General features: G+C 38.6%; 1 protein-coding gene across 1 annotated transcript in view; it reads right to left on the reverse strand.

Annotated features, from left to right (window-relative positions):
- Positions 1–6,530: 6,530 nt before the first annotated feature.
- GRIK1 (glutamate ionotropic receptor kainate type subunit 1) overlaps positions 6,531–16,129 on the reverse strand; it is a 130,410-nt gene continuing 120,811 nt past the window's right edge. The window contains exon 20 of the mRNA XM_081819155.1: positions 6,531–7,001. Coding sequence (XP_081675281.1) covers positions 6,846–7,001 — 156 coding nt within the window. The 3' untranslated portion in view covers positions 6,531–6,845. The remainder of the gene's footprint in view (positions 7,002–16,129) is intronic.

Genomic DNA, 16,129 nt, shown 5'->3' on the forward strand with positions numbered 1-16,129 from the left:
CACTTGCACATTTAATATGTATAATATTCTGTATTGTATGGGCCAGTTCCTGGGAGTGGTGGTGAAGAGGCTGGCTTAGGCATGAAATAAAGTGCTACGCAAGTTACCATCATGGACCAAATAATGTTAAGGTCAAATTGCTCAAGTGCAGGTAAGTCACAGGATGGAGATGTGAAGAAATCTGGGTAAGTTTCATGCATCTGTGGCACCTGACCTGAATCTTTAAGTCAAGTTTGGTCAGGGAGAGATGGAAGTGGGGAGAGAGGAGGAAAGAAAAAGCTTCCATATAAATGGGAAAACATGAGCTAGGCACAAGTTGTAGATGTTGGTTGGTTCTGGTTCGACGAAATTAACCTGGTGTATGGCTTCTCTAATAGCATCATTTTCTGGAGGAAGTCAGAAGGAAATCATCCAGGAAATCTATGATGAGATCATTAAACATTTCACTGAAAGATACCATTGCAATTAATTTCATTTGCAATATGCATGCTTATGAATCATTATATTTGTTGGGATGTTGTGAAAAGGTCAAAACTAATTATATATTTGTTATGATGAGCTTAAAATTCTAGCTGTCATTTGTTATCTTGTCTCCCTTGAGACAATGTAGACTCAATTCCATCCCTACATTGGAGTTTTGAGTGTCATTTTTTGAAGCTTTAATGAAAATGTTTCTTTCACCACTGTAACTTGGTTTATTATGCTTAATGCCACCAAATTACTTTTAAATCTTGGCATGGCTTTATTAAAAATTGTTTCATTTTAATTTGCTGCTCTAGGTACAGAATTCATCATGAAGACAAGGAAAAGCAGCCTGCCTCTTCAGAGATATCCTGGAAGTAGCTTAATGACAGATCTACAAGTACTGAAGACATTATCAACGCATTTAAAATTCTCTGTGATGTTGGTTACTTGAAAATCTTTATCTTGTGTGTGTGGGTGTTTCCTGAAATTGTTATATTTCTTGGTCTCTTACTGAAAAATTTACCAGCATATGTTCCTTGTGGGTAGATGGGAATGTAAATCCTAGAAAACTCAATGGAATTCATAGTTGTAGTCCCTAAAAATCAAGTGAGCCAACAAAATTTCACCTTTGAAATCTGACTTATTCAATTCTAATATTCTCAAAGGCAAGGACTATATCTTCTTTAAAATTTGTGGCAGGTGTCTACATGGCATATCGTCAAAAGGTTGTCATTCATTATTCAGCAAGTCTTTATTACCCACTATATATAAGAGGGTAAACAACTTCTACAGAGTGATTGATATTTAAAAGATATAGTTTGATTCACCTTCTAGAAGCTTATAATGAACTGGGAGTTTATGATCTAATGGTCTCCTATGAGGTTGCTGGAACATGATGAAGCTTTAGATGTTTATAGGAACTAACACATTATGCCATTTCATATGTTTTAATTATGATCTGAATGACTTGCCTTAGGAACAAGAAACGTTCAAAGAGTTATTTCAAATCAGTAATACAACTAGTCTGTACATTTGGTGGAGAGTTCATTTTATTAACTATTAAGGGTTAGAAATGACATTTTACTATTTAAGTACCTTGGCAAGGCATTGGTATTCTTCGATATTGCTTCTTGGAAACATTAATAGCTGTCTCTCTATTTATTCTATTAAATGATAATGGGAGATGACTAATTGCCCTATGATACTCCTTTAAAAGTTGGGTCAAGAATTTGTTTTAATACAAATAAAACAAAAAAATTAAGTACATAAGTCCATTTAGTGCTGTGATTAAGAGACTCTGGACTCTGATAGATTGAAATTAGAATCTTGGTTCTTCAACCAACAGGCAGTCTGCCTTTGGGGAGCTACTTACTCCTTTTTCTTGCAATTTCCTTTTCTGAAATAGAAACAATAATACAGAGTGCCAACTTCATAAGGCTGCTGAGGGGACACTGTAAGATCAGGTATGTTTTGGGGGAAGCCTGAGTTTGGCCAACAGTACTCAGAGTTAGGAAGGGAGTGTGGTTGTGATGATGTGGTTGGGGTTATGTTGCATCGTTTGCCACTTTATAGTTAAGTGACCTTGGGCAAGCTGTTTAAGCCCTCTGAACCTCAGTTTTTAACTCTGTAAAAAATAATGTTTACTTTAGGGTTGCTATCACTATTAAATGAGCACATGTTGTGAAGTACATATAATGCAACTGGATTCAGCACATCCCTTTTAAGTGATAGCTGCTATTACAATGATTAACATCTGATAGCATGATTTTGATATATACTAGGAGCATAATCCGTATCAAACTAAGACAGTGGGATCTATCTATCTATCGATCTATCTATTATCTATCATCTATCTATCTAATCATCTATCATCTATCTATCATTTATTTATATGTACATCCATCTATGCCTATATATGTATAATCTTTCTCATAATGTCCAAATGAAATATCAAAGTCAATCGGACTCCTTCCAGATTATCCTGGATTACTTAGATGGTGGATAGTGGTCCCTTGCCTTCCATTTGGATGAGGCTTCTCTTTTGCCATCAGTAGAAATTTCAACTTTGTTAGTAGAGCTCTGTGGCTGCCAAGAAGATGAAGTCTGAGGACCAACGAGCAAAATATCCTATGACTTATTGTCCACATTGGGGTGTTTTTGTGAGGGCTAGGGGGCTACTTAACTTATAAGACTTCATGATTTCAGGCTTCATGCAGAATTGTTCAGGGCAAACTAGGACATCTGGACATTCTATGAATGAAGAAAAGGGGATGGGAAATGATGGGGAAAAGGAAGGAAAAAGCATATGAATTAAATAAGCAAGCCAGACAATATATGCCCACAAATCCTTTCTGGAGTCTCAGTTAACTGACTAGGTTGTGTAAAAATGAAGTAACTTCTTTAATTGGTTATCTTGTGGGCAAAGCTTAAAAGCAACCTCTCTGGTACACTTGTGACCTAGTATGAGGATGCTCATCTGCAAACCCAGCCCACACACTTCTGGATTTCTAAGTGTCAACTTGTCAGTATGGTTTAACGTCGGTCATTTCTTTCCCAAGACTTACGGGACTTTGAGTTACTACTTGTAAACATAGCATATATGTCCCTACTCTGGTGGATTTACTGTTCCTATTTTGTCCTGCTTTTTTCCTCCACACAGCCATTTTTAAGAAATGTAACTGGAAAAAATTTCCCCTTGTATACAGGACTAGACATGAACAAAACTGAGAACTGATTTTGCCTTTCAAGTCCCAGCCTCACTGTTTATTACCTCCTCCCCGCCCTAACAGGCTTCTTCTCCAAGCACTCCTTTACATTAGGTGGAATGGCTTGTTTGTCGTAGCCCTGTACACTCGTGACACTCCTCTGGACATCCTTGATCAGTGAATACCTGTTCCCTTCTCCTTGCTCCAAGCTGAAGGAGTCAACTAATAAATGCCTTGAGCAAGTAGAATGTAACTTGAGTCTCTTTCAGACAATGCTTCACTTTGTTACCAAACACATCGCCCCCTCTGACGTTGGAGAGAATCTGGTGGACCATATCTTTTGGGACTGGTAGACTTTATGTTTCTTTAAAAAAAAAAATCACACTGCACGGATAGCTCCTAGAAATACCTTTCCCAGAACAGTCACTCTTACATTATTCCTCCCTTGAAACGACAATCCCAGGATCTTCTTGATTTAGAGAGGGGAGAAAACTATAAGAGACCCTTAACTATAGGGAACAAACTGAGGGTTCATGGAGGAGAGGAGGGTGGGGGATGGGCTAAATGGGTAATGGGCATTAAGGAGGGCACTTGTGATGAGCACTGGGTGTTATATGTAAGTGATGAGTCACTAAATTCTACACCTGAAACCAATTTTACTATATATGTTAACTAATTAGAATTAAAATAAAAACTTGACATAAAAAAAGAACATGTTTAGTCTTTTGGATCAGGCAAAGGGTTAAATTAAAGCAGGAACTGCTGAGACAGAGAACAAGAAGTTTGATCTATTTGATCTTTGTCTAGTTTCCTTGACCTACTTCCTCTTCATTTCTCTCTCTCCAGCTTCCTCTAGGCTAAAAATTGAAAACTCTGAACTCCTAGATGTGTCAACAACCCCATGAGGTCAATGCAAGCAAGGGATCATCTCTTCCCTTTTTCTGTACTAAAGGCAAGAAAGGCCCAGATTGGAAACTTGAAAAGGAAAATAAATGTTAACCATGAACATTGTCTTTCAATCAACACTGACCTCCCTCTCTCTGGCTGAATATTTCACCTGGGTAATCTTTTTCTATGAGCATCAAGAAATTGCTGAAGAAAGAAATGTAAGATCCAGTTTTTAATTAACTTTGCCATTGATTTTCACATAACTGTGTATGAATCACTGTTCTTTGGTGAAAAGGATGAAAATCTCCAAGATTAATGGTTGTTCTCAGGGATTTTTCTGGACGAAGTTCCAGATATTCCACAGTTTCTTCTTTTTCTCTCCTCTGAACTCACTATCTTACTCTGTTCTTTGCCCTAACACATAGAGACACACAGAAACATATGTACATGCATTCACACCAAATGTGCTTTCAGAATGAAAATATTGGGGTGGAGGAAGGAAGAAGATCATGCACATTTAGTAGTTGCCATAAAAGTCCTATTCTGCAATTTTGCCTAGTTCAATATATTTTTTAACCAATTTACTCATAGCAAGTATTATATGCCTTGAATGAAAATGCAGTTATGGCTAAGTGAAAAGGAAAGTGGTTAGTGGGCCTTAAAGTACCTGTAAACCAGATTGACACACAATATATTTTAGGTATTAGAAGCTGAAATACTTCTTTTCCCACAAATTACTGTAACAGTCTGTAAAAAGATACAGTAATATTTTCTGAAATGAGAGAAAAGTATCATACTGTCACATTAGAAAATGGAGAATAGAATGTCTTTGGTATAATTTTTAGTGAACTGAGTAAATTACATATTTCCCCTCTAATATATTATCATTTTAGTCCATCTTCAGCTGTTGGGTTCACCATATTTCTGTTTGTTTTTCTGTCTGTTTCTATCTGTAAGCATATAGTTTTCAATGTAAACATCTTCATGGTTTTTATGTAAGCATTTTAATGCATTTCTGAATGCAATACATTGTCTTCTTATTCCGATTGATCCCAAATTTGAGCATTGATCATAATAATAGAAAAATATCTGTCCAATATATGTTACTGCTCTTTTAAAGGTGACTTTTTTCTTTTGATGTCTGGAAACAGTTGTTTTTTTTTTTTTTTTTTTTAAAGAGAGCATGAGAGGGGGGAGGGTGAGAGGGAGAAGCAGACTCCCCGCTGAGCAGGGAGCCCGATGCGGGACTCGATCCCGGGACTCCAGGATCATGACCTGAGCCGAAGGCAGTCGCTTAACCAACTGAGCCACCCAGGCGCCCTGGAAACAGTTTTGTACTTAAACTCTACAAGGACTAGACTAAAAGATTCTTTTAGTGATAGAATCATCCTACAGAAACTAATGGGACTTAATCATATGAAATATTGATCCAGTGCCTGCTCCTTTCCCTTGGTTCCCAGTATAATGAATAATACCTCAACTCTCCAGTGAAGCTTCCCTCTCCCCCTGCCTCAGTCCTGGACTTTTTCCTCAACCCCGTTCTTCCCTCCCTCATGACCACCGTCTGAATCTCTGGATCTCTCACATGAGTTGTGTTTCTAAGTTACCTCGGTCATCCAGTGGTCTGTCTGTTGTTGCTCTGGCCTGGCTGCAATGTCCTTTCCCAGGGTTCCTGAAAGAGCCTTCAGGTGACCCTGTCTCTTCTTCCTTAGTTTCCTTGCCTTTAGTCCTTTCTTGACTTTCAGCCAGAGTGATTGTCACCTGTGAGACGCATTGCATCCTCTTGCATTTTGCCACACACCCAGCTCTTTTCCCTCTGCAATTCTGGCCCTGTTTGCTCTTCTCTCAGGGCCTTCAGATATGATGCTTCCTCAGCCTGGAATGCTTGCTTCTCCATCTTATGTCCCTCCCTTCACTTAATTAACTTGTCATCTTAGTTGAGCTATACCTTCCTTCAGGAAGACTTCTATGGCTGAACACTTCTCCTGCATGTTCCTTCAGCTTCTGACTTCCATAGAGGAAATGCTAATCCCACTTTGAGTAATAGCATGTTTTTTCTTTTTTGTTTAACTGTAAACTATGTGAGGGCAGGGACCATATCTGCCTTCCTCACCACAGTATTCCCAGAACCTAGAACAGTGCCCAGAATGTGGTAGACACTTTTATTTTTGGAATGAATATCTCTTTTTTTTTAGAATCCTTTTATCTTATGCTCACCAATGTTCCAAGTGCCATTTTAAAGTATTTATGAAGTTACGTTTTAAAGCACAAAGATGAATAGTTTTACTTTACTATAATAGCTAGGTATTTGGTATGAACTAAAAGTATTTTTTTTTAACTTAGCCAGAAATAATTCTGTCTGTCTTAACAGGTAAGAAGAGTCATCAAAATAGCAAACTGACAACAGATAACACTTGACAACCAAACACTGTGAATGGGAGCCAAGTAAAGGGGAACAAACCAACACTTGAACTTGTTCTGGAAAAAAAAAAAACCCTGTTGTTTTATTATTATTTAGAAAGCACACACAGCAGTTTATCGAGAAGAGAGAAAAGGCAAAATAAGTGAGCATACAAATTCACTTCAAAAGAACCAGTGCCACTTCCCACGTACGATCTATGTGAGCTTTTTAAAATTTCCTATTTCTTATATCTAGATACATAACCAGACTTATGTATCTAGATACGTGGAAACATGTCACACACTTGTCAGGAATCCTTTCTCTTAAAACCTGTAGCGAGCATATCGTTTCTCTTTCTGAAAGCTGCCTGCAGATGTGTTCTTGGATTATGCCACAGTCTCTTTCCTCTGAGTTCGTCTCTGATGACAAGTAAGGATACTTGTGAAGGGAGATTTCCCTTTAGTTCTTGACTTTTTCTTTAGCTTTTTCTGATTTTTGAGTGAGATTCCCAGTTCTTCCATGATGGCATTGAAAGAGAGACACTGGAGAACATGAAATAGTAGAACATCAGTGTAACCAAACTAGCTCCCTCCTCCACTGATCTGTCTCTCACCTGGGTTTTTATGAATACGAGATATTGGTCTGAGGCAACTCTGCCAGAGAGTATGTCCCTGGCCAGCTCCCACACCTCCTCCTCCACCCACTGGCCATCCACCTTTTTCTGTTTGGGGAAACTGGAGGCCCCAAGCTAGCTGGGCAGACTCTGGGGTTTCATTCACAGATGCAGTAGTATAAAATGACCCAGTTAGGCTCTCAAAATAGACAACTTACCTTTGCTGAGACACCAAAATAGAGTTAAGTTAAGTCATTTCCCCCATTGAGATGATCCAAACATTGATAGGTTTATCAAGGCATACGGACACTTCAGTAATGCTATAGAAAATGAACAAACCTTCTCTACACCAAGGCTTTGTTTTTTTCTCCCATGAAACCTTACTTTGTTCCTAAAATAAAATCTAATTCTTGATGACTTTCCTTTCTGATAAAAAAAAAGAAAAAAAACAATTTTAAATTGTATATTTTCTCCAAAAAAACCAGAGATCTGGCAGCAAAAATGATGCAGCTGTGGTCGAAATGAAAATAATATGGTACTGAGCCACACAGCAAAGATGATGGCATAATACAAGGAGAAAATGGAGCAATGATTATGAAACATCACACATATGCAGATGGCATATATATATGTGCAGATCTATTACAATTACACTGTATGGATTCACATGCATAGTATACAAACGCTATAATAAAACATAATCTGCTTGTCATTTCTTCCAGCCAAGATAAGATCTTTGAGTGACAAATTCCTGCTTATAAAGATTTCTATGAAGTAGTATTGTTTTTGATATGATCACCCTTAAAACATCCTTCAAACCCAAAGCCTTTGGTAAAGTGTGTGGAAGGGCAAGCGTGTGACTCCTTTGTGATTAACTCACAAAATGGATGTGTTAAAACTCAAATGACAACATGCCGCCAGATGATTTCTCTAGGTTGTGAGGGCCTGATGGGAAGAAATTGGTGTTTCATGTGTGCAAAGTATGAAATGTCTCCTGCGGTCCTTGTATATCAATGGGCAACATGTGTTTTTGAAAATTTACACTCCATTTTTGTTCCATAGGAGAGTTGATGTAGTTTAAATAAACAGTATTTTTTAAAAAAATATTTTCTTTTCCTTTCTCTTTCTTTCTTTCTTTCTTTCTTTCTTTCTTTCTTTCTTTCTTTCTTTCTTTCTTTCTTTTCTTTCTTTCTTTGAGAGCGAGAGAAAGAGCACAGGAAGAAGAGCAGAGGGAGAGGGGGAGGGACATAATCTCCAGCAGACTCCACACTGAGTGCAGAGCAGGAGGCAGGGCTCGATCTCCCTGAGATCATGACCTGAGCTGAAACCAAGAGTAGGATGCTTAGCTGATTGAGCCACCCAGGTGTGCCTAAATCAGCAGTATTTTTAATTTTTCTATTTGATTTGAAAACTAAACAGACAAATTTAGATCCTAGATGTAAACTAACTGGTCTATCAGACACACACCTCTGAAAGAAGTAGTAGTTTTCGTATGACTTTTTGTCTCTTTTACACATAAGTGTTTATAGAATTTGAATTTCATTTCCATTTTTTTAGAGTACTGAAAATTTATGTCATGCATGTTAATTTTCTTTCAAATGGTAAGTTGTGGCTTCAGGGAACTGAAAGGGGGATCACGCCACACAAAGAAAAACTTTGAAATGTTTTCTATGAATTATACTTACAATTTTACAGTAAGTATGTCACAAATGAAATTTAATGTTTTTTTTGTAGCATTATGTGATGTGAAATTTATGTGTTGCTACTAAGATGAACCGAATATTTTATAGTTCCTTTGTGGTAGATGGTATTGCATTGGGGTTTTGCAACTTTTGCTCAGGTATTTATTTCGGTGGAAGGTGTTCCCACCCCCCTAGGACATTTCTAATTTCAGGAAGGTCATTAAAATAGAAGGAAGAGAGGGAGAGAAAGAAGAAGTGCCAAGGATTTTATACCCCACACTATTACACCCAAATCTCACAGCAATCTTATAGGTAGGAATTATTATGCCCATTATGTAGATGGGGAAATTTACTACTGGAGATATGAAGTAATTTGCCCAGGAAATGTGGTTCGTAAGAGGAAAAGCTTACATTTGAACTCAGTCCATCTGACTTCCCAGACTCAATTGCTTTCACGTAAAATCTCCAACACTTTGATTAATTCTTTTTAATTAAACCACTATATAGAGCTTTTTGTAGATTCTTTTCCTATAAATATATGTTAGGAAATTGCAATCTTTGAGTTTTATTTCAACTCTCAAACATTTGATTTTAGACATTTCTCTTTATTTTGCACTAAAACTACCAAAGCAAGTCTCCAAGTGTGGCTCACACAGGAGACACAACCGGGAGGGGATTTGAAACCCTCTCTCTCTCTCTTATTTTGGGTAGAGGGGCAGTCACAGATCTTATCTTGATCATATGTTTCAATTATGTTTCTCTTTTAAAACACAGTCTTCCCTCAAATTTTGTATTGCCTTAAATTACAACAAATGTCTATTCTTTTGATTAACCACAAGTATTTATTTCTTGCTGCCAGCATGAAAGTGAATACAAATATAGTTTTCTGAGTGGTCTGGCTTCTCTGTCTTTGGTCACAAACAAAGATTTCTTTTTGATTCTCACTTTGTCTCCAACTGTCAAAAAGAAAATGGCAAGATATTGGGGCTGACCTTTCTGCTTCCAAGTTTTTGCTGTAGTCATAAGGCAAGATGACCTTTAAGGTCCCTACCAACCATGAGCTCAAGCAAACCACACACTCTAGTATCCACAGGAAATGGAACTGTGAAGGTCATCTCTCAGCACAGAGTGGCATGGGAGGGTCTCCTATTCATTCATCAATTTGCCTTTTATAATCTCTGTATTAAAGATTATACATATATAAAATAAAGATTGAGCTTCTGAATTAGGATAAAAATTTAAGTAGCTTTCCAAAGCTTCTATTTCTGGATATGTCTTTCATGAACTCCTTTGTGTTCACAGGGCCATAGAAAAATTATGTTTAAGCATGGAAGTTTAAATTTCTAAACTAATTTCATTAGAAAGTATCAGACATATGGATGACCACCTAGCTGCCTTGTTCAGGAGGCAGGGAAATTAGGGGTAGGATGGATACCCCAGCAGTATCCTCTAGTGCTTTGCAGACTGGAAATTCCCCTGTAGCATGCATTCTAGGTCCTTCTATTTTTCTCTGGTGGTTGGAGTTCACATTTTCAATGGATCTACATAAAAAACCATGTATTATAGTTGTGAGTTGGCCCAGTATCAGAAAGCTGGAGTTTAAATTTTAGCTACAGTGCCCAATAGCTGGGTTGCACTGGGCAAGAGGTTTAGTTTCTTTTTGAGTCAGTTTCCTTATCCATCAAGTGGAAACAATAGTAGAAGCCTTTTCATTGAGTTGTTTTGTGAATGGTTGGGCAGGTACCTGTAAAACACTTAGCACAATTCCAGGTACATGGTTAGTACTCTCTTTCTTTAAAATAACATTGTATATATCACTGAAAATATTTTAAGTCTATGGAACTCGATGTGTACTTTTTTTTTTTTTTTTTTTGGCTGAAGGGAGGAACAGTGAAAGGATGATGCTCCTTTAATTTTAGCCATTATATGACTTTCTATGCACCGATTCCTTGTTTAACCGGTGTTTTAAAGTAGGTTCTATACATGTTTAATATATCGAATTTTCAATGCTTATTTTACTTTTTTACCAAGCTCGTAACATGTGTTAGTGTTGATGTAGTAATAGGCTTTATGACAGCTTGTGTTTTGCCTGTGAAGGATAGGTGCTCAGCATAAGAAGGAAATGAAAATTAACTGCAGTCCCTTGCCATTTAAAAAAATTCTCTCTGCTTCTGAACCCATTGACAACGAATCCCTGTGATGACAAATCTGATAGGAAAATTCACTTATAAATAGATGGGTTTATGGTAATAAACTATGTTGGTGCCATTGATGCTGTTCGGGACGTGGTCCAAAGAAAGAGTGTTGTGTATGTGTGCGTGTGCCTGTGACTTCTCTTGTAGAGGGAAGGAAATGGAGATATTAGTGGTCTACTAGAAACACAAGTGAAGCTTCAGCCAGCCCTGTAGCTCTTCTGGTTTTACAAGGAAAAGGATTTGCTTGTTTATTTTGCAGAAAGCCATTCCTCTTCTCCACTTCTTCTGTGCCTGTGGTGTGTCCCGAGTGAGCCCCCAATCCTTCTCTTCTCCTGCCTTCTTTTGCTTTCTTTTACCTCCCTCTTTGGCTTGATTTTTAAAAATAATTGCTGGCAGCATGACACCTCCTTTGGATTAATCCCCAATATTTGATTTCTTGGTACTAGTGTAAACCTGAATATACACTCTTCTTCTTTCCTGACACCTTTATCCTCATATTACAAATATTTCCCTGGAAAGGGTGGGAGGAGCTAATCGAGTTCTTGTTTTGTACCTAAAGTAAACTGTCTCAGAAAAAAAAAAAAAAAGTAGTCCAGGGGTGGAGAGTGATTTCTTTTAAGTTATAGGAAAAGCTGTGTGCTAAAATTTGATTTGAGTTTACAATATTGAAAGCAATATTGAAGGCTAGGCTGACTGGGAATGGCTTTCAGACTGGGTGCAAACTTGGCATCAGATTGTGAATATCAGACTGATTTGTCATAGTACATTTAACATTTATGTATTGGGTGCTTTTATTCATATTTAGAAGAACTGCTTGGAATGCATACCTTTATACCTCACATTTTGTATAGGTTTCTCTCATACTTTATTAGGCCTCTTATTTAAAGACATTTGAAGTGATCTGTGACATTGTCTAATAAATTTTCACACTACGTGTTGAAGAGAGATACAGATAATATTTGTGTCATCTTATAGATATAAAATCTTTCATTTTATGTAGATCTGCTTTAACTTGAAAGCAAGCTCTAATCTGAAACCTTTTTGTAAAGACCATTTTTAGTAAAACAAACCACATTTTAGTGCAATATAGAAATCAAGGAACAGATTACTGAGAAATAATGAGATTATCATTTCTGTTATTTTCCTGGTTTGGTCAAATTACTATCATAGTTGAGGGGAAGCAGTGTCTCAATGATTTTTTTCTTTTTAACAAGAAGTTCTAAGCATTCACATCCTTAACATTTTTAAACTCTGAGGTTCAATGTGAGAACAAACTTAGAATGTTCAAAATGTCAGGAAAATTTTAAGGAATAAGGATGGAAGAATTCTATTCATACATTTGCTACCTTAAGACTTTGGAAAGTCTGGTCACCTATCTGCATACATGTTTGATGTCTTCACAGGATAATTGATGATCTAAGAGCAGAGATCAGACTCCAGTGATCCCCTACTAATTATGTTAAGGAAAGGGGAGGGGAATTGCTGGAATAGCCACATGTACACAATCTTTGTGTGAACTTTTTGTATCCCAGAACTCAGGATTTGGCAACCATTTGCTCTTGTTTTATCAGTTTTCTGGGTTCATTCAGAAACCCTGGGCCATTTCTCATGCAACCATCCTTGGACTTAAAAAAAATGAATTTGAGAGGTTGGGAGTCAGCCATCATATCAGCTTCCAGAATTGTGGTTATAATTAATTGTGCCTGAAAGCTAATGAGGAAGCTGATTCTCATCTCCTGAGTCTGTGCCCAAAATTTAGGGGTAGAGGAAATCTAGACACTGAACTAGAACTTCAAAGTGTTGTCTCCTTATCCCCACCTGTGACCCAGAAGTCACTCCTCACCCAGCCCGTTTTCCTACACTTTCAGTGTTTAAACTGGCTTTCCACTCTCTTCAGCCCTATCTTCCCTTTGGCTACAGTCCATCAATCCCATTAACTCATTTTCCTAGCTCCTTTTAATTTTATGTTTACACCATCTCTATGTCCTTTCCCCTCTCATCTCCTCTATCTTATCTTTTTATTGGCCCCACACTTGAGATTTGCTGCCCACATCTTTGCTCTCTCAGATCCTAGCTGTAAACTAATTCTATGAATGCATACCCCAGAATTCCCTGTTTTGCAATCTGAGTTCCTTCGAACCATAAACATACACTTGTGGGAGACACAGTGACACCAGATACATGAGGATCATCTTTCTCGGGTCCATCTTTATTAAAGATTGTATTTAGAAAATTTAGAAAATGTAAGTATATAGTGGAATGGATATATATATATATATGCACATATAAATTTGAGTTTATATATATATATATGAGTTTATATATATATTTTTTTTCCTTAGAATTCTTTTTTTTTTGAGATTTTATTTATTTGACAGATAGAGACATAGCGAGAGAGGGAACACAAGCACGGGGAGTGGGAGAGGGAGAAGCAGGCTTCCCGCTGAGCAGGGAGCCCGATGCGGGGCTCAATCCCAGGACCCCGGGACCATGACCTGAGCCAAAGGTAGACACTTAACGACTGACTACCCAGGCACCCCCTTTTTTTAGAGTTCTTAAAGAAATTTTTGACTTAGGGTGGCTGCTCAGGGCTCTACACCCAAACTGTTAGGGTATCAGTTCATTCTCCTCTAACATTAGGTATAGTTTCATGGAAAACTGAAAAGTGAGGTTAACACTGGAGCAGTGCTCCATTTTGATATTAATCCATGTGCTTTTTCCAAATCTTCTGAATCTGAACCCTTTTTCCACTTTTAAAGTTATAGCAAGAGCTTTTATATGCATTGCCCTCAGGGTAAGGATGACATAGAAAGAAAAAAAAAAGTAAAATTTGCAGCTTTGAGTTCTTAAATGCATTTTTGTGGATCTATAGAAGCCACCGCAATCTTTGAAGCTATTAATTACAACAGCCAGGTGTTTGAAAGAAGGAAAAAGAAGGCACTTTGAATTGTAAAAGTTTGCCTTAGAGCCTTCAGGGCCCAGCCGGTGGGACCAGGGATGGGGTATGAAGCTAGGACAGTTCTGTGTCTGTTTTCAAGGAGAATCGTCCAGCCAGGGGCGGGGAGAGCCTAGATGCTGAGGAATACCAGAGAAAGGGCCCCTCACTTGCCACTTCTGGGGTTAAACTCCCATGGTGTGGGATAAGGCAAATAGATGTGGGACAACTTAATAGATGGGGGAATCTGAAAACACAGGGAAATTGTGCCCACTCTCTGTCTCAGACTCCAAGGAAGCAGTTACTAGAACACAGAGGACTTCTGAAGGGTACTCAAGAGCAGCTGAAACTTTCCACTGCCTTAGAGTGGGCACGAAAGTGGCTGATAGGTATGGAGAGGTGGCTGCAAAGTGGCCCACTCTAGTGTTATGACCAGAGAGCAGAAAGTGTTTTTGCTAGGAGGATAAGCCTCAGGTGGGCCAGACATATCCAGAGGTAAGCAACTCTCCTTGCTTAAAAATGACAGGAATGTGGGTTTGCCTGCCAATCCAAAGTAGCCACAGTGCTTTTCTCCTGTCTGGAGTCACCATCAGAGGCCAATGTGACTGTCTTCTTTGTCCTGGCTTCTTTCTGGCTTCCCTACATCTCCTGAGCCTGCCTCAGCCCTTCTTGCAAGCTCGGAACCTACACATTTCCTCTGAATACTGGTCTCATAGGTACCTGATCGGGCCCCCATGTTGAAGGCCTGGGATCATCCTAGGAAGACTGACTTTCCATTACCATATGGACAAGAGGGCCCGGTCCTTTCAGCAACTCAGAGGCTGAGTTAGGGCCATAAAAATAAACTTCTAAGAAATTTTTTGCATGCCCCCTCTCATATAGAGAATGGCCTTGGCCTTGAGGTAAATTGAGCCTGATGGAGGGTTTTAGTTGTCCATAGTGCATGTATGAGCTACCATGGAGTCCTTGCAGTACCAGCTTATGCCCACATGTAGTGGACATATATTTTCCTCAAGCTATAAACTTAGGTGTGCAAGAAAACTATGTGATGCCATAAAAAAATAATAACAGATCCCACCTTAGCTTAGAGGTCCCCATCTGCTAGTGGGTATTGTCAACTCAAGGTAACTCACTTTGGCTTAAACCTAAGTTTCTTTTGGTTAATGTCTCAGTTAAAACGAACCTCTCGCCACTTTCCTTCTCATTTTCTTTCCCAGGTGCATCTGGGTGTAGGAGAGTTTAATAGACGGCCTGGGCATTGGTGATAGTGGGAACAGCTAGTCTGTGGACAACCTCTGTCCTTTGGCTTCCACTAGGGTGTGGCATCCTAGGAGGTCATGGATGCTGCACTCTCTCTCTCTCTGCTGTGTTCTCTGAGATGTCTGTAGCCCCACTATGGTCTCCATGTCAGGTCCACACATTGAGTCTTTTCTTCTCCAACCTCAAGTATCAGTCCACTGCTTCTCTCAGCTCTTCCACAAGGCTTTTCATTGGGAAGCACCATGGAGTTTTGGCTGCTTTCCTTGAGATGCTCTGGGACTGAGCAGGACTATGAAGCTGTTCAAGGTTCATGGCCTAGGCATTGTGACTCCACCATTCTGGAGACAGTTGGATGTAAAATTTCTCTTAAGTTTTGCCACCTCCTGGGCCATACCCTCTGAACCGCAAAATAGCATTTTCTGTTTAGGATCCCCCCTGAACTTTTCTGAGGTTTCTATTTTCTTGTCTTCAAGTTGGGACTTGGCTCAGGGATGGTCATGAAGCCTTCTCTCAGGGCTTCTGGTACCAAGAAGCTTTAATGACTTCCCTCCCATTCTTCCCTTCTTTTCTAGGGATCAAAAGCTGGTCAAGGATTGGAACACGAAGGAAGAAAACATCATTTTGTGCATTTCCCCAACCTTGGGCCTCTGGGTTTTGGCTCCTGCTAATTAGAGATAAATTATTTAAATTATATAACAATTAACTTACTCATGAAACACCTGGTTCTTGAGTCTGAAAACCACAGTTTTCAAGATTTTTGTCTATGCTACAAATCTGTAAAGCCTACTGAAAACTCAAAAGCTAGGGTTTGATTCATGTCTGGCTTGGAAGCAATACATATAAAATTAAGGGTGGAAGAAGGTAGGGGTAAAAGCAATAGACAATAAGAGCATATCAATCTTTTTCTCTGTTTCCTTTTGTCTTTAGCAGAATTAAAGTTCCATTTACAGAATAGTTTTCCCATGTACTACAGTCCCATTGATAT

Source organism: Leptonychotes weddellii, chromosome 1 (assembly GCF_054177405.1).
Source record: "Leptonychotes weddellii isolate Sample4059 chromosome 1, ASM5417740v2, whole genome shotgun sequence".
Taxonomy (NCBI): domain Eukaryota; kingdom Metazoa; phylum Chordata; class Mammalia; order Carnivora; family Phocidae; genus Leptonychotes; species Leptonychotes weddellii.